Here is a 20360-nt window from a genome sequence, read left to right on the forward strand (position 1 = left end):
AAGAATAATATCCTTCTGATGTGTTAAAATGACAGAATACTAATCCTGAATACTAATGCTACTTTTTAAATAGTTACAGGCGCGCAAACTCGGATAACTCTGAAAATTTCGTTTCCAGTCTTTTTAAAAATTAAAATTTTCGAAAAAAATTCGGCAGATAATGAAACGAGAAGAATAATATCCTTCTGATATGTTAAAATGACAGAAGTAAATTAAACTAGAAAGCAGAGAATCTATAAATAATGCTTTTAATATTAAAACTCTGATAGAAAAGGTAAAATCAAAAGATATATTTTTCTATTATTCAGTCAGTATATATCGTAAAAAAGGATTAGATATTCAATTGCATCGATATTTCGAAATTTATGAGTAATCCAATAATCCGAACATAACATAGATTAACGAGTTTCATATATTTTTGAAAATTAAACTCACGTTCTTAAATATCTCCAGTTTCTGTTTCTTATTTTCAGAAATAAAAATAAGATTTCAATTTTACAATCTTGTTTATTCGACTGAGAATCTTTACAAAAATTCGTGTAATATTTATGTTTATTTCTCATCCTCTTACGCACATAAATTGTCAATTATCAGCTATCCCGTTTTAATAATAGCATTACTTAAAAGTTACTAAACAGAAATGCTGTTTTCGTAATTAGCAACGTTTTAGTTACAGTTAACAAGATTCACTTGGGAAAACAATAGCCGTATATAACAGAGTTATACAGCCATTGAAGTATTAATTAACAAAGCGCGGATCGCGCATCGCGTAATAAACCAATTTGTGCTTCTTTAAAGACAGATACTGTTCCGCACATAAAGATCGTCATAAATACGGCCTGAAAGTAGAGATGCGGCACGCGCTATCATTAGAAGAACCGGTCACGTCAATTAAACTGGTTGGCCTGTAACGCCGGCAATTATCCGAGAGCATCTTCGCCGCGATAGTTATTCCGTCATTAGTGCCCGAAATAGAGCGTCACGCGCTCCAGAGATGGACGCTCGGAAGCTTTCGTGGAAGGCATCGGGAGAATAAAGTCGATTAACCGGCCAAATTTCGCGCGGGCTTCCCACAAAAGCGGGATACAATGTTAAGGAATAGCTCGAAATAGCGAGACCTCCTCGCGGCACTTTGCAGCAGAAATGAGGTCAGATGTTCCCGGAACTTCCCATATCGAGTTCCCTCAATTCACGGATAGGATCAAAGCAACCATGGTTTTGAGTTCCCAGAGGAACGTTTCCAGGATTTGTTCCTTTGAATCGAGTCTTTCGTAGATTTAAAGGGTATGCTTGAAGCAGTAAAAATGACTATACTCTACTCTCCAGAGAAGATTGCAAGTAAGGCAGTAAATGTAAAGAGGCCATAAACTTTTACATATAAGTTACGTAATTTAAATAAAAGAAGCCTGGAGAGAAAAAGAGGGAAAAAAGGAGGATATCAGAAAATGTCAGATTTATTATTCATTAAAAATAAAATCTTTCATTTTCCTCGTTCAAGCTGAGCCAATGGCTGAATCCTCTCTCTCTCTCTCTCTCTCGCTCATCCGCTGGAAGAAAATACTTTCGCAGTCGGGAGTTTTCCGAGCTTAAAGTAGGTCAGGAAACGGTGGCCTCTTGACGTTTACATTTTGCCGCCCTAAAATGCGAGCGGCGCCCGTTCGATAATAGGTATTTTGTACGTTGCAAAAATATACACGTCGCTCGACGTTCCAAAAGCGGATTTTCCGTTCCGGCTAATTCTTTATTCATGAGATCCAATTATCGTCAGACCAATCATCGTATGCCATCGGCGTGCTCGCTGCCTGCTCCTGGCAGATAGTCGATATTCGGTATTGCATAATTGACCGGGAAAGAAGAGATATCTGCTCGAAATCCGGTCGTTCTCCGTTTCTCCTTACACCGCGAATCTCCAAGCAATCTCTCCCGTTTCTCGCACGCTAATCGCGAGAATGTCCGCCACGATATAGCGGTTACCCACTTCTATCTCGTCGTACCGTAAGATACGATATGCCCAGCGATCGAGCCAATTGCATGGCGCATACATCGATTCATTGCATAGCGGCCGCTGCAATTCCGTCCCGAATAAATATCGAATTACCGACGTATCGTACACGATACGATTTCTAAATACGGCAGTTTCTTGCGCGCATCCATGTACGAACTGTGTTTAATAGCTCGTATTCTCGCCGCAGATTCGACTTCAGTTAAATGTGGTTATCTGATTCTCGTCCCAGGTTTATCCCGAAATTGGGTTCTATCGCGCCTGCCTGCGTGCGCAAATACTGGAATTAGACAAGTTATATATTTAGTGAACCTATATTAAAGTGGACCGCTGAATATGATTGAGTGACCAGTGCGGTATCAGGCATTTCTTAAGGAAATTATTAAGTAAAATAATTATTACGATAATTAATACAAATATATATAATATATATATATATATATATATATATATATTATAAATTTATTTCACAGTATTTTTATATAGCCTTATTTTATAGTCTTCCAGTCTTATGCTTTATTATAGCCCTATTTTTTCGAGATCCATAAAACTTCTCGCTAAACCAGGATTCTCGAGAAGCGAATGTTCCTTCGAATCCCTTTCGACTGCAAGTATTCACCTGATGATAGACATAACCCCTCTCCTCCATCCCCTTAATGACACCGAACAAACGGCATCAAATATAAGCGAGGCGAGGGTGCCTTTCGCTACTCGGTGTGACACAGCTTTCAGTACTGTTATGAAAGGGGAAAAAGAGCGAACGAGCTGGCTTCAAAGACGGGAGAGATGATCAGTTTACTGAGAGTGGTAGAAAGAGATAGAGGGAAAGAGAGGTAAATATTCTCGAATCATACACCTTCGTGCCTTTGAGGGATTTCCTCGACGATCTTTGCAAAAATATTTTTGTCGTTGCATCGTGGAATTGTTAAATATGGATTTCGAAAAAGAAAGCCTTCTATTAGAAGATCTATATTTATATTGTATTTTTATCATCATTCTCTCTTATTTACCTACTAAGTAATCCGTATTTTTTAAATGTATCATTATAAGTTTTCTCTTTGAGGGAAAGAAATCTTGTTTCCTCGATATTAATCAGCGAATGTAATAAGTTACGTATATAATATTGATAGAATGTATGAAATTACATTACATCTTTCTTAATTACTAATGCTTTTCAAAATAAAAAAGAACTAATTTTATTTCAATCTTTATCACTAAAATTTTTCACCGAGAATTTAAAAACTGACGTTTGAACTAAATTTTCACTAAGAAAAGAAAGCAAGAAAGCTCCATATTTCAACATAATGTTCGCTACTTGCTTGCTTGTCTCCTTCGTGAACCTCTCAGTGTAGTTTTATTTATGCATAACATTTTATATCATACAGAATGAATGAAAAATTGCCGCGCAACAGCAAATCTAAATAAAAAATAGTGTGATAAAAGACAAACTTATTATATTCATAACAAATTAGAAAGCAGTATCACATTATTTCAGAGTAAAATGATTGTCACTTCTCTGAAAATCTGCAATTTTCAGTTTTATTTTGCAACTTTACAAATAATGCACTCCAGGGTCCTTTTTTATACTAAGCAGCTGTATAAATAGCCGAACAAAGTAATCAGTGCATCATTAAAAACGAAAAACCGAAAATTTTATGACATCCGCTTTGGGGTGAAACACCCGGGCCTCGACAAGGAATCCGTTTAATTTCAAGAGACCCCATAAAGGTTACACGCTGGGGCGTTCGTTGTACGCTCAACGCAGGAAATACGCCCTCGTAAAATAGAGAAGGTAGAAGAAAAAAAAAATTAAAGGGAAGAAAGGAAGGAGAAAGGGAGCGGTATGGAAACGCACACCGACACACGTCTGTCGCGTAAATGTGTAAGCGAAACAATAGCAGAGCTTCCGAGCTTCGGGTGTTTCCGAGCACGCTTCTAAGAAGATGAACAGTGAACGAGAAGACAGAACGAGGGGCAAAGAATACCTCTGCCGATGAGAAAAAAAGGAAGCAAGGACGAGGAGAACAATACCGATGAACCCCAGGGCGTATTTTGCTCGCGCGTGGACACGCATACTATGCGTGCGTGAGTGTAAGACGAAAGGGATGAAAGACGCGGATGTAGGTATACAATTTCTGTGTAACGCTGTGGTAGAGAATTAGACAAAAATTAAAAAGAGAGAAAGAGAAAAAAATAAGCAAGTAAAATTATTAGAACGGCTTATTGATGGACGATTGTATAGAAAATAACACATTTTCTTAAAATTTATCTTGAAAATCATAATAATCGTGAGACAATATGGAATTGGAAGAATTTTATAAGAGTTTCTCGGATTAATATTTACCGCACAATAAAAGATATTAATATCTATCACAATAAGATGTATAAAATATGTTCGATTAATTTTACTATGTACGTGGTAAAATTTATTACGCGAAATAGAATCATTTTTTTAAAAAGATTATGAATAGTTTTCATGGTAAAAAATAAAATACACTTATATTTTGCACATATTTTTTACTTAAAAAAAATGACACTTTTTGCAGAAAAAATAGCCTTTTCAGATTAATTTTATTAGTAACACTCGATATCGGACAGAATTGAACGACGTTTGGCGGAAAATGCAGAATACGAATACACGCCCGAGCTCGGTCTCGGTAAAAGAATCGCGATCGGGGAGAGCAACATCAATCCTTTCTCGCGTTCCAGAGAGAGCATTAGGGTGCGTTGACCCCGAGGGCGAACTGTGCGCGGAAACCTTGTGAAGTTCGCCACGGTGCAACGGTTCAAGTGAGGCGAGACCCTCGAGAGGTCAAAAGTTCGTTCTCTATGCGTGCATCCTGCGTGACATCTTCGAGGATCGACGATGACGACGCCGCGATGGTGTCGCCTGGCAACGGCTCGATCCGCTCGCTCTCGCTATCCTCCCTGGAGAGTCACTCTTTTCTCTCAACCCTCTTCGCGTCCTTCCCTACCTACGAATGGCTTTATTCCCTCGCGCCACTCGACTCATCGCCAAGTGGCGGGCGCCACCTTAATTGGACCGCGGCAATCGCCGGAGTCAGACGCCCTCCTGCGAGGGTCCGAGCGAGGGCGGGAATCCGAAAAAGAGTCCTCTTTCAGAGTACTCTTCCTGCTTTGGGGCTGCGTCTTTCAGAAGCCGTCGTCGTCGTCGAGGCAACTACAGTCGGTCGGGGTCGTTTGCAAACGACTTCTCAACCCTTTGATTCTCAGCCCCGACTTTATCGTTGAATTCGTGCAAGTTTTAATAAAAATCCTAAGGTAAAATATGCGGAAATATTGAGCGTTTCAATTACACAAGTTTGTATTAATTAATTCAGATAGACCAGACTGTTTGAAATGTTGACCTTCAATGTTCCTGTTTTATATGAATTATTTACAAAGATATTAACAATTGCCTTCCTTGAAGATAACAAATATATAAACTTAAGCAAATTTTGTAGAAAATAAATGCTCTCTCAAAAGAAAGAGGGAGATTATTTTTTTATTTATATTCAAATTATATTTTTTTATTAAATTTTACATAACATATATATGTAAAAGATGACGGTAAAATATGTATAAAATTTTTAATACTTTTTTACATGTTTTATTTTCCTATTTTTATGTACTTTATATATATATGTTAGAATGCACGTTTTATGAGGTTCGTCAATGCTATAAAGGTCTCTCGATCTGTGTCTTTCGTAGTAAACCGCTACCATAAAATTTCAGAGATAAACGCGTGCTCATAATTCCCGTTGTAATCCGACCGTGACTCGAGGAAGATTGCAACGTTCATGAGTACATATTACATCACTACAATATATCGTGAATAACGCGATTTTAGCTTCGTGATCTTGTTGATGTAGATCGCTTTTATTATAGTTAATAATTAATATATATTTATTACATTATATTCCAAGATATTGTAGTCTCTTCATAAAATGAAGAAAGACAATATTTTTTTTCTAAAAAGTATATATTGGAAAACAGAAATAATTTCGAAATAGAGAGATTAAATGCAAACTCTTTTTATTGTATATATATGTATATATATATTTATATAATTTAAATTAAATAACTTATATTAAGTGGAAACATTTTTAAATTAAATTTAATTCTAAATTCTCTCATTAAAAGAGTGGGAGAAATTCTTACAGACTTCAAATGTCAATTTACTCAAAGTAACTTCCTTCCTTAATTAGCTTCACAAATAATTATTCTGATTGCGAATTGTAAAGATCATGTATATATTCGCGATGTCAAAGAAATAGAAAGAATGTGACAATTTATTTCATTATCAGTTTAGAAAGTGATATTTTATAAATAAAAAGTGTATATTATATATAATATATATAAATAATTAATAATGCTATTAAGCTAACAATAAGTTGAATAAATTCTGAAAAATTGGGATCAAATAAAATATCATTATATGTATATTAGGGTTAATTGCACAAAAATACATATATTTTAATTACTATATTTTATACTCGACTATTTAACGAGATATTGTCGCGTACAAATATCCCTTAGAAGTAATTAGGAAATGCAGTGTCCAGTTTTCATGGTTTTCCGCGTAAGCTTTATCTTGAGGTAATTATACGTCGGGGAACTAATTACACATGTTCACCCGTTAATTTTACATGAGTTATAAAACCCGCCAGTGAAAATTTATATGCCTAAATTATGTACACACGCAATCTCATATAATGATGATAAAAGATCATTCAGCGTGTTAAGATTTTGAGGAAAGAATAATTTTGACTCTGACATTCGCGATAATGAAATAAATAAGAAATCAGAGTCATATACTTATAAATTCCAAATTATTTTGCCAAATAAATTGTACATTTAATTAAACATTATCGACTCGATATAAAAAAGCTATATACTTATCAATTATTATTTGTGCAAAATTTCTATAGTAATATATTATATATTTACAAATTATTCGTAACGCATAAATATTCTGTTCTTACGTACCTATATATACGATACATTTGATATATACAGGGTGTCCGGTAACTAACGGACCAATGATTAAGGGCGGATTCTCTGGCCAATTTGGAGACGATTTTTCCTTAGCAAAAATGTTGAGAAGTCAATAATTTTCGAGTTTTTTGAAAACTAAACGTTTTGGAGTTAAAAGTCTAACATAATTACATTCTTCAGTTAATTTCAGGTAGAGTTTATTATAATAAAATTTTAATTTGAGGCTTAGTTATAAAGATACATAATAACAAATATTGGAAAGTTGTAAAAAAATGATGACCTTTTTCGACATTTTCGCTGAGGAAAAATCGTTCCCAAATTGATCAAAGAATCCACTTGTAATCGTTGGTCCGTTAGTTACCGGACACCCTGTATATTTTTATATATAAGAATTCAAATACGCTTCTTTCCTATAGGAATAATATATCGAAAATGACCGCCACCGCAATTCGGTCGAACTTTGAAATATCGATCGCAATTCCAGCGCCTTTGGAAATGGCACGCATCATCCAGCCCACGTGATCGTTTCCCAATCTGAGCGCGGTCGAACAATTGCGGAGTTGCGGTCGAAATTGTCCAACACGCGCCAATACACAACTTCTCTCCGGCCCGGCGTATATACCCGATCCGTAATAGCTGAAGGGCATTCTATCTAGAATCCGCGTTACTAGATGTAACCGACGCGTTTTGGCCGGGGCTGCTTGCGGCATCCGATACCGACCGCTCGAAGCCGAGAGCTTGAAAGCCGGTCGTGCACGCGCGGTATTCCCCGGATTCAATAAAAGCGACGGCAGGCAGGCAGGTACGACGTAGCCTCGTAAACGGGTAATCTGCTATTCAGGTCATAACCTAGCACACGTCGAGCTGGGACGAGGTCGTTTTCCCGGCAGCCATTCTGGATTCTCTTCTATCCAGGGATTCCGCGAGAACCGAGACACGAGATGCTAACAGAGAAAATAGATATCTCTCTCTCTCTCTCTCTCGGCTGCTTTTTCCAGCATGTTTATGCCCAGAGACAGCCAATCGTTCGTCGACAAATGCGGCCCTTAATATCGCACCCGGGCGATTCCCAAAGTCAGATTATCGGAAATCTATTACGATTTTGGGGGAAATTTATTGGGGTCGCGAGAGCGCGCGGATGCGCCTCGAAATTTCGCCTTTCGCGAAGAGCCTCTTATTGGAATCCATAATCTATCGCGAAAGTTGGCGTGATTGATGGTGCGAGCGTCATAATATACCATTGATCCGTGACTTAGACGACCGGATTAATCTCTCTCTCTCTCGAAGGAACATATTTTTGCTCTTCTATTTTCAACCTGCCCCATTTACGCGAATCATATAACATTAAATTAAAACAAGATATTATTATAACTGTTTTCATAAATTCCGAATTATTAATTACAGTCACTAGTATTCATTATAAATTATGGAAATAATCGACCAAACTAGCAGATAAAATTCAGTTTATTTAGTTTCACGACGTTTCGACCATATGGTTGTGGTCCTTTTCAAGTGAGACTACAATAATTATTAAACATATTATTATTATAAACCGAAAACACTAAATACAATTCGCAATTTGAAACGCACGTAATACTTACAAGTAAAATAATAACTATAATCAACTCCTCTTATCTTTCCATGCAGTGTCAAATTATAGTAATATTATATAAGTCACAAATAAAAATTAATTAAAATTAATTAAAATTAAAAAAAAAAAAAGAAACGTCGTGAAATTGAATAAACGATTTTATCTGCTAGTTTGGTCGATTATTTCCATAATTTATAACTGTTTTCGTTCAACTACTCTGCATAATTTCGATGATTATACACAGCTCTGTCACTCTTTCGCTGAAATACTGAGAGAAACTATTTATTGATATATTCCATGAATTAAAATCGAGATATTGAATGACGGTTGTGCCTCTTCTGACTTACGATGGAGCTTAATCGCGGGATTGATCGCAACGTTGGAATGCAATAATAAATGCATTCACAAGAGTCGCAGACGCAGAGTCTTTTAAGATTGCGCGAATATGAATTATATTTCCTTGTAGATTGTTTATAAAAAGAATATGTAGAGTAGTGATTTTTTTGCACGTACGGTCAATTAACATGCACAGGATATGCAGACTTTTTTGCGTTTTTTTACTATATGCATCACGTTTTTCCTTGGCACATGCGTATTATTATTCAGTACGTAACAAATAGACAAGTAAAAGGAAAAGAAAAGAAGAGACTTTTTGTCATTTCGTTTACTTACCCGCGGCAAATATCAGAGATGGAAAATCGATCGAGAGCCAATTCTAGAATTTCGTTAAAACTTCAGAATCAAGAGCCAACTTTAATATGAAAAATTTTGATAATTAAAATCGATATTGACATCTTATCCTAATCATATATTTTCAGCGCAATGCAATATGATCGATAAAAATTATTAGAGCATAACTTAATTTTAAATTGAATCTGAAATTGATCATTTATATTCGGAATCTTTTCTAATTTTCGTCCTTAAAAAATGCTATATGAATAAAAAAACATGCCGCTATTATAATATAAAAGAGCAAATTACAATTCTTATTACATTATTTATTAATTATTATATAAAAATTATTAGAGCATAATTCAATTTTAAATTGAATCTGAAATTGATCATTTATATTCGGAATCTTTTCTAATTTTCGTCCTTAAAAAATTCTATATGAATAAAAAAACATGCCGCGATTATTATATAAAAAAAAGGACAAATTACAATTCTTATTACATTATTTATAAATTAATTATTAATTAAGTAAAAGAAGAAGACACGGCAAATGCATGGTTCGGAGTCGTCTTTAGTTGACGATCGCATACGATGCTCAGTAAATTATGCGATTCGCAAGATGCATGCACGCTATAAATGTACAACGTAACAGGTTTCCACCTATGCTACACATGCATTGGTACGCATCTGTTGTAAGCATCGCGGCATATACGGGTTCGTAGAGATGCAATTATATATACGTATGGACGAGCGTAGGTTTCGCGGAGTTACTAGGTGTGACCGATCTCTAAACTCTTCCTCACTGATACTTAAAGCTGTGCCGAGACACGCATGCATCCGACAAAATAAGGCGCTACAATTTTATTACGCATTGTAATTGCAATTTATACGGCGGATGTGTCTTCCTGGAAATAATTCAAAAGCCTCCATATAGAAGAGTCAAAAGGGATTAACGCGGAATGGTATTTACATCTCATTATCTTAAAATTAAAAAATGTTATATTTTTTTATAATTCGTTACTCGAAATTTGCATAAGATGCAGTTGACCTATGCAAGACTAGTTAGTAAGTTAGAAAAGGAAAAGTGTTAACGAAATAAAATTTACAATAACACTAAAAATTTTATATTAAACATATATTTAACTGATATTTCTCTCTATTGAAACGAGATATTTCAAGAGAATATTCTCGTAAATTAGTTTCGATAGTTGATTCGCCGAGTTGACTTTTATATCATCCGTGTTAACTCGCAAAGTGACATGACATACGTAATTTATTCCGATCACAGATTTTGAAAGGCGATAACTAAATCGGAATATACAAAAGCGAGAGACAGCTAGCTTATGCAAAAAAAAGCTTCACTGTCTTTCGTAATATGAATTTCATAGTTTGCTATTTATTATTTTCGTCAGCAATGCATTAACGTGTCGACGTGTCATTTGCAAAATGGCGGAAGCGATGATAAATTAATGAGAAACCATTATAGAATATACGCGTGAGGACGTCTAAAAATGATAGTCACGTGACATTTTAAATATAGCATTAAATTTAGCGCTATAATTCATAACTGCAATAAATCATAAAGATTTACATCTGATTTATATATCTCTGTAAAAATTGCAGCGATTCTAACAATCGAAAACAAGATATAATTCTGCAGGTCCTTTAAACTCTCTCGAATTTCTTTTCACTTTTATATATAATTTATCATTTTCTTTTTCCATCTCGATCAATTTCTGCGCATAAACTCTGCAGCGGATCAATGCACTTCGCAAGCTCACTTCCGCTCCATGTATACACATACACACACGTACATATATACCTATATACACACACAGGCACGTCTGTTGGATTGCACTGCATCAAATAATGATTAATCCAGGATCACTAATGTTTCTCATCGCTTCCAGCTTTTAGTTCGGAGCAATTAACCACGCGACTGCTATCGATCTTCGGTGCAGTCGAGAAACTCGATCTGCTGATTCCGGAAATTTGCAACAGAAGATTAACGTATTTTTATGCTTTTTGCGGAAATGATACTATATACCTTTAAAGTGATAAATTAGCTAGAAACTTCTTTTTCATAAAGAGGAATTGCAGTCGTTTGACAAAAATGAATACAAGCGCGATCGCGATTTAAATTATATTTTATTCTGCATCAATTTTGATAACGAGATTAATTTTCATTTACTACTTTCAATTTAATCAGACTGCAAATCAATCATCATTGTAAAGTATTATGAAGTATTATGTATGATTTATTCAACAAATTCTTGTGCTATACTACAGGAGCTTTTAGATTTTCTATTCTGGAATAAAAACGTGGAAAAAAAAAAAAAAAAAATGTGTTATCCGCGCGATCCAATATAAATACGTGAGAAATCACTTGGAAATGTAAATAGCGCGGTCGCGTTGCGCACGTGGCCGAATATTTCGAAATCTTTGTAATGGTGCCGCGTATATACATATATCTCCAAACTCCCACGATCCGTAACCATTATGAAACAAAGGGCATCAAAATGCAGGACCGAAAACGCGACGAGACTTGTTGCGACGATGAAAAATTCATCGGAAACATTCATACGTTGCATGTCGCAGCACGCCCGGATAAAAGCCAGACCAGCAATTTCGCGTAAATAAAAAATATAGCTCGAACGCGAACGAGAAAAAAAGTCAGAGAACAATACTTTCTAGTCCCGATGCCGTTTTATATGAATACAGATTGATCGTACACAAGCCACGAACTCGTTTTGCCGTTTTGTGTCATCGGGCTATCCGCGTACAGCTCGTTTCACCCTCTTGCCAAGTAAATCGATAGATACCGGGCGCCGCCAGCCGCTTTCTACGCTCTTGGATCGTCTCTCGTGAGTTCTCACTCTCCTCTCGAGGCGAGGTTACGCTCCTTTCTGCGTACCGGGTCCAGGTGAATAACCACCTCGTACCTTCGGCAAGGCCGGTTATCGTCATTAACCGGAATCTTTTCAGGCGGAATCCCCAACCGCGTGGGACGATAAAATTCAGTTCGGAGACCCAGCTTTTTCTTCTTTTTTTTATTTAAGTGTTTTTTTAGACAGCGTTTTCCGCCCCAGTCTCTACTTCGGCAATTAAAGGTGGTTTTTAACAAACTAATAAATAGCTATTCTGTGAATTGTTTAACATTAATCGGCAAAAATATTTAATACAATCATTATGATTGTAGAAACTAATGAGGGAAATGAAATATTATTTTCGAAATGGGGCGATAAAATTCAGTTCGAAGACCCAGCTTCTTCTTCTTTTTTTTATTTAAGTGTTTTTTTAGACAGCGTTTTCCGCCCCAGTCTCTACTTCGGCAATTAAAGCTGGTTTTTAACAAACTAATAAATAGCTATTCTGTGAATTGTTTAACATTAATCGGCGAAAATATTTAATACAATCATTATGATTGTAGAAACTAATGAGGGAAATAAAATATTATTTTCGAAATGGGACGATAAAATTCAGTTCGAAGACCCAGCTTCTTCTTCTTTTTTTTATTTAAGTGTTTTTTTAGACAGCGTTTTCCGCCCCAGTCTCTACTTCGGCAATTAAAGCTGGTTTTTAACAAACTAATAAATAGCTATTCTGTGAATTGTTTAACATTAATCGGCGAAAATATTTAATACAATCATTATGATTGTAGAAACTAATGAGGGAAATGAAATATTATTTTCGAAATGGGACGATAAAATTCAGTTTGAAGACCCAGCTTCTTCTTCTTTTTTTTATTTAAGTGTCTTTTTAGACAGCGTTTTCCGCCCCAGTCTCTACTTCGGCAATTAAAGCTGGTTTTTAACAAACTAATAAATAGCTATTCTGTGAATTGTTTAACATTAATCGGCGAAAATATTTAATACAATCATTATGATTGTAGAAACTAATGAGGGAAATGAAATATTATTCTCGAAATGGGACGATAAAATTCAGTTCGAAGACCCAGCTTCTTCTTCTTTTTTTTATTTAAGTGTTTTTTTAGACAGCGTTTTCCGCCCCAGTCTCTACTTCGGCAATTGAAGGTGGTTTTTAACAAACTAATAAATAGCTATTCTGTGAATTGTTTAACATTAATCGGCGAAAATATTTAATACAATCATTATGATTGTAGAAAAATGAGGGAAATGAAATATTATTTTCGAAATACACCATTATGTGTGTGTGCATTATGATAAGATGAAAAATGTTCATAAAAAGGAAGAAATTTGATCCATTTCGTGTTGTATATTTTACCTTTAAAATTAATTATAGCGAATATTAATCAAAAACCAATTACATTTTCATATAAAACGCAAAATATTTATTTAATATACTACTTTATTATGAAAATTTGAAATTAAAAATAAGTGATTAAGATAATATATATTTAATATATATAAAATCTAATATATATTTTCTATCATGATTAAAAAATTATGCTGAAAACGATAAACGCACTATGAGAGCGAATAATTGGCAATTTTAAAATGCAACTAATTATTTTAAATGTACAGGTATTCAGGTAAAAATTAATAAGTATATGTTTTTACTTCTTTATTATGCCATTTATTTTGGCCGATAACTCGTATGATGATATGAAATAAAACGCATAAGACACCGACCAGAATTACCAATAGGACCATTAACAAAACTATTACGAATTCATAACGGTATCGAATCGATAATTCGATTTCTACTCATCTGAGATTCATATAGGAAACGATTTGTATACATGTCGGGAATACCGCTTAGCGAAGGCAAAGGTGAAGCGAAAAGATGAGCCACGCGTTTTCCATCTTGGAGGTAAAAATCAGACGGGTGGAGGATCTGGATTATAAGTGGTCCAATCTACCGGTCGTGAAACGGTTTCGTGTGGACCGATGATATTACGAAGGGACAGAATAAGAGGATGCCGAACAGGCAGGTTGCCGTCAAGATCGACGACGAGCAGGTGTACCTTTCTCGCGCAGAGCAGGCCAAACAAAGGACCCCAGAATCCTCCTGGCGGCCGGTATTCCGAGCAGAAGACCGCAGCAATGACGGCAAACCCGATGGATTCCACCGTCGAACAAATTTCTCAAGTGAATGGACCTGGCGATACGCTCTGCACGACCACTGAACGCTCTACGCTATGGAATTTCACGCTATTGTCCGCTCGGGGTGGTTGCACCAAACTCGCCAAAAGCTGGTCGAGATATTGGGATATTTAAAACTGCTCTCCAGTCGAACAGGTTTCGAGAATCACCTTTTTAATCCTCGTTCCGAAAAAAATATATGACGAAACCGATACTGCGGATTCGTTTCTCTTTCCGAAAAAACTTTCAAAATCTATTATTAGAAAGTTTTGACTTTCTTGAAAATAGTGGACTTGAGTCTTCATTTCCTTCAAATCGATTTATAGAAATAATCTAGTTTTTACAAAAAGAAAATTTATATTCATTTAAATTTTATCGAGAAAACAATTTTAAGGGAATTAAGATTCAATTCTACACTATTTTTTATTGTAATAAATAAATTTACTTCTAAATTCTCTTCCTATACAGAATTATTATCGAGACATCAAAAATTCTACAATTTTCTAAATATTCCTTCTCTCGGATAGAGTTCCTCGCAATTTCAGTTGCTCGAATAATTTGCTAAAAGTAAATCGCAAACTCTTCTGTTCAAAGAACCTTAAGAGAATTTCATTAAAAATATCGCATATTATATCTACATATATATAATTCGATGTCGAAGCGAGCGGCGTCTTTGCGGCAGCCTCCTTCGCTAAGAAGCATTATCGACATAAGAACATCCTATCATCACGAGACGCTGGGATCGCGATCATTCGACCGACCGATCGATCGATCGATGCCGGAGGATTTGGCGCGGATAGCGGTGCTACCAAACCGCCACGTGCAAACGGATAGCAGCTCGCCTTTCACGGGCGACTTACTCTTCGCCCGGACCTGCAATCAGGGCGAGATTGTAGACATCTGCCGACCATCTGCCGGCAGCAGCCTTCCGGAGGGCCGGCGAGGACCACTCCCGTTTCTCTTCGTCTCTCGCCTGCAAAATGCGCTCTCGTTGCAAGCAAGGTGCACGAAATGCGCCGAAATCGCACGCACGAGGCCGAGCGCGCGCGGATTTGTGCCGCTCTTTCTCTTTCTTGTTGCTCGTTTTCCGCAAGCCAGATTGTACACGCGAGCAAGGTGCGATCCAGATTTATAATGACGTAAGCGCGCGCGCGCGCGCGTCTCGTAAATATATGTTGCTGGAACTGTTTTATGCTGATGCCGATGTATTCGCGATAAACCTCTATCTACGACAGATTTTTCGAACCGTGACGTCAACGCGAGAAAATTCTCCTACGATCATGTACTGAACAAATATTTCTTAACTTGACTTTTAACTAAATTACTATTTTGTTAATTGAACACACATTAATATTTAAGTCAAATATACGTCTTGTGTTAGATTTACTATATTATATTTAATTTTAATAATTTTATATGTTTGATGAACAAAATATAATAGTATTTAGTCAAGGTAACAATTGCAGTGTGTGATAAAACAAATTCGAAAAATATATTAGTCTTTAATTAATTGACTTGTTGTGTAATAGCAAAGTAAAAAAATAGAAAAGATATATTTTAGAAAAATCAGATTAGAAACTTAACAGTAGGAACAATTTTAATAATGCAATTACATTACATCTCAATATTAAAATTTTGTTTTTACATCTTAGATTTGTTTCAAATTAATCGCTTTTTCCTTAATCTTATCAATTTTCAAAATTATAATATATTATAAGAATTTTTCTTATAGTATAGTTTTTCTTATATTATAATTTCTTTGTTTGAAATTAATAGAATCGTTGAAACGTAATGACTATATCAAATATTGCTGTAATAAGATCATTAATAATTCTAAATAGAATAAATAATTCTGTTTTCTCGTGACATATAAATTCACGCGATTTTGTAAAGCCGTACGTATTATTACACACTTTCCAATTTATGCCAAGCGTCCTTTTGCAATCAACTCATCGATGTATTCGTATCATCAATTATGGGCGCAATGACGAGCTCGAATATTGCCTCGTTGCCGCCAGGTGTAAAATCACAGTGCCGCCGAGCACCAGGTGTACGTAACCCGGAGCGGAGATGCGGAATCGGGCTCCGCATCGGTGGACTGCGGTGAGATTAATTTAACGACCGCGGAGAACTCTAAACTGCGCGGAGGTTAATTCCTAATTAGTACGGTTCGTACGTACTTCAAAGACATACGCAATGCGTAACGCTCGGAGAAACAAGTCCGGCAATCTCCCGTTTGGAAACTACGTAGCTCTTGCGAGAGCGCGTAGATATGATATATATACAGGGTGTCCGGTAACTAACGGACCAATGATTAAGGGCGGATTCTCTGGCCAATTTGGAGACGATTTTTCCTTAGCAAAAATGTTGAGAAGTCAATAATTTTCGAGTTATTTCAGTTAATTTCAGGTAGAGTTTACTATAATAAAATTGTAATTTGAGGCTTAGTTATAAAGATACATAATGACAAATATTGGAAAGTTGTAAAAAATGATGACTTTTTTCGACATTCTTGCTGAGGAAAAATCGTTCCCAAATTGACCAAAGAATCCACTTGTAATCGTTGGTCCGTTAGTTACCGGACACCCTATATATATATATATATATATATATATATCGATATATATATATATATATCGATTAATCAAGTGATGAATTGAACGTTCAATTTTATCGCGGGAACTTTGATTAATCGGCGAAATAAGGACCTGGTTTCGTCGAGCCTTTGCGTTGTCGTGCGTCGCAAGTCATTAAAGAGCGGATAATAAATCATCGGAGTAAATCGCGAAGGTGCTACGAGATTGTCGCGCGTTCCGTGTCTCTCCATAAATGTTTCTTACGCTAGGATAATGAGTAGCGAGGGTAAAATAATATGACGCTTGATGAGCTTATTTGAGAACGTTGCAAAGTGTCACCGGTGTCTTGCTTTTCATTGCTCTTCATCAATTTTTCGGCAATTGGTATTTATTATTTCCATCCCTTAACCGGCGTATCCCCTTTCTTTCTGACGTTTTCTCGAATCCATAACCCGAAGGTCGTGTAATGTACTCGTCGTATGCGTGGCTGGCGACATCGTGGCGACCGCCACAAATAAAGCGCAGACGGACGGATGGACGGACAGACGAATGGACAGACGGGGACGGCGCCGTATTTTTAGACTTTCTAACCACGGTGGAGCACGGCTGCACGAGCTCGCTAAAGCGGGTACGTGAGTACTAACGTTAAGAGAGATTACTATATATAAAATGGAGTAAAAAAAGCGCACCTTTTATTCCAGTCTGATTTGAGGATCATTTTTCTCGAAACAAAATTTTGCGCGCATGGAATGAATTAATGTTGAAAATTATAGAGACTTCAGACGAGCTGCACTTCGTAGGAATTCAAACAGATTACAAAACATAATCTTAAGATTACGATTTATATGTAGGTACTGACGTTAAGAGAGATTACTATATATAAAATGGAGTAAAAAAAGCGCATCTTTTATTCCAGTCTGATTTGAGGATCATTTTTCTCGAAACAAAATTTTGCGCGCATGGAATGAATTAATGTTGAAAATTATAGAGACTTCAGACGAGCTGCACTTCGTAGGAATTCAAACAGATTACAAAACATAATCTTAAGATTACGATTGATGTGTGGGTACTGACGTTAAGAGAAATTACTATATATAAAATGGAATAAAAAAAGTCGCGTATTTTTTATTCCAGTCTGATTTGAAAATTGTTTTCAAGAAAAAAATTTTACGCGTACAAAATTAATTAATACTGAAAATTATAGACTTCAGACAAGCTGCACTGCGTAGGGATTCAAACAGATTACAAAAAATAATCTTAAGCTTTTACTATTTTAATTAATAATTTTGATGTTATTGAAAGCGAGTCTTCTCGGTTGTTCTTTGAATGCATTAAATTGTTTGTATGAGACATTTTATAATTAATTCTACTCTGGATTTTGTCAAAGAACTCCTTTCTCGGGGATGTAATTTAAAAAAGATTAAGATTATAATTTATTCTAAAATAACAACTTTCTCATTCATTCTACGTAATTGCATAATCATAAAAGATTTTAATGAATACCGCGACGCGCAAAGAGAACAAAATTCGACATATATATATATATATATATAATATCCGATTTGCATTTCGCTCATCGTGCGTTACGTAACGCGACGTATAATAACTCAATAGATCTTACAAACTCACTCATACGAAGTAATACCCGGTAATTCACGCGGGCGATATATAGGGCAACTCTTCTACGGCGCTACGTATACATACCTACATCCATGTGCAAATCGTCGTCATCGTCGTCATCGTCCGTATATATACCGAGTAGAGCCTGAAAGAAAAACCTCAATTTAGTTTATAGTGTCAATTGAATGAACAGACAGGGTACGTGATTTATTTTTAGACCTGCATCATGCAGGGAACTCCGCTATGCATTAAACGGTTACGTGTGTGTGCTCGCTCATGCACGAACGAGCTCATCTGCACCGCATCGACGAACGCAGAAAGCGACGTCACACGAGAGAGACACGCCTGCAACGATTACGTCGACCTGCAGTTTTCGTTTCCTCGACCATACGGAAATAATTCAGCGTCTCTTCCTGTCTTAACGCATGATATTTTTTTTTAAATACCTACTCTAACTCGTCGTAGAAAAACATTATATTTTATCATGCTTTTTGCAGGGTGAAATCCCATAGGAAATCGCTGAAACTAATCGGCTGTCACTTTTTAATGCATGCAGTTATTGAGAAAACAAAAATTGTGTTGAAAAGAGGAAAATTGCAGTTTTTAATGGATTTAGATCAAATGTTTGTACACCAGTTTATTTTATTGAAAAAAAGTAAACTTTCCCTTTTGCAACACAATTTTTGTTTTCTCAAGAACTGCATGCATTAAAAAATGACAGCTGATTAGTTTTAACAATTTCCTATGGATCTCATAGACCATGTACAATAAAATAATGCAGCTCTTCAAGTACATACGCTACTTTTCGAAATGCAATTATATTTTGTTGTCGATTAAGCTTATTTCAACATTACGAATTATATATTAATAAGATGTAAAGTCTAAAGCTGTATCGAGCGAATTCGAGTCGTTTACGTCAAATATCTAACACAGGTTGATCGTATTACTGGCCATTATCCGGTCAATACAAGGTCTCGTCTTACCAGATCAGTCGGATATCCACTCGACGAGCTTAGTTCCGAAAGATGAGAGCGATAGATTGCATTTCCGCAAAGTCTGCACCGGGTGTTGGAAACGCTTACGATTTGGCACAAACTTGCACCGAGGAATTCCAAAGGGGAATGGGATTGGTAAACTCAACTTTAGTAAGTAATAGAGGTTTAAACCCTCTACACCGTGACGAAGGATTTACCTCGATCCTCAACCGACGCTTGCAACATCGAACTATACTAACTCGAATCTTATGTCAAGCAACTTGCTTATCTCACGGAAAAATCAATGTCCTATGCAGTTATTGTCAACTTTTCGCTTTCAATCCTCGATCCATTAAATTCGCCATAGATTAACAGTAATTTCATTCACTTTTCGATTTACTAAAATTACAGACTTTGAAAATTTGTGGTATTTTTTCTTTTGCAGTCAGTATTTAATCGATGAAATTGTGTACTAAAAAAGTTATTCCAAAAATATGCATCGCGTCATTTATATATAATATTATACTATATATTTAATACATTAATAACACTGGTCAATATTTTTCGACTTATTTTATGTCACAAAAGGAATGACAGATGATTTCGATATTTCGGATTTTTCCTATAGATTCATCATCACGTCACGTTTTTGAGAGAAACGGAGTCATAGTGTCAAAAAAACCCGTTTTTGGCATTTTTTGAATTTTTGTCACAAAGAAACGAGAAAGAAATTTTGATTTCGCGTTTGACAAGACTGATTTGACAAGACACATTTCGACATAATTTAATTTTTTTTCTGGTCAATATTTTTCGACTTATTTTATGTTACAAAACAAATGACAGATGATTTCGATATTTCGG

The 20360-nt window shown here is 35.8% G+C and overlaps 1 protein-coding gene and 1 long non-coding RNA gene across 2 annotated transcripts in view; one reads left to right on the top strand and one right to left on the bottom strand.

The window, feature by feature from the left end:
- Positions 1-20360, bottom strand: part of LOC114933169 (uncharacterized) — a 111037-nt gene that overhangs the window by 16340 nt on the left and 74337 nt on the right. Inside the window, exon 5 of the mRNA XM_085484366.1 lies at positions 18610-18670. Coding sequence (XP_085340492.1) covers positions 18642-18670 — 29 coding nt within the window. The 3' untranslated portion in view covers positions 18610-18641. The remainder of the gene's footprint in view (positions 1-18609; positions 18671-20360) is intronic.
- LOC114933312 (uncharacterized) overlaps positions 1-20360 on the top strand; it is a 96505-nt gene that overhangs the window by 14602 nt on the left and 61543 nt on the right. The window lies entirely within an intron of this gene.

The sequence above is a fragment of the Nylanderia fulva genome, unplaced genomic scaffold, assembly GCF_048542155.1.
Source record: "Nylanderia fulva isolate GAGA-0341 unplaced genomic scaffold, ASM4854215v1 Scaffold3, whole genome shotgun sequence".
NCBI lineage: Eukaryota > Metazoa > Arthropoda > Insecta > Hymenoptera > Formicidae > Nylanderia > Nylanderia fulva.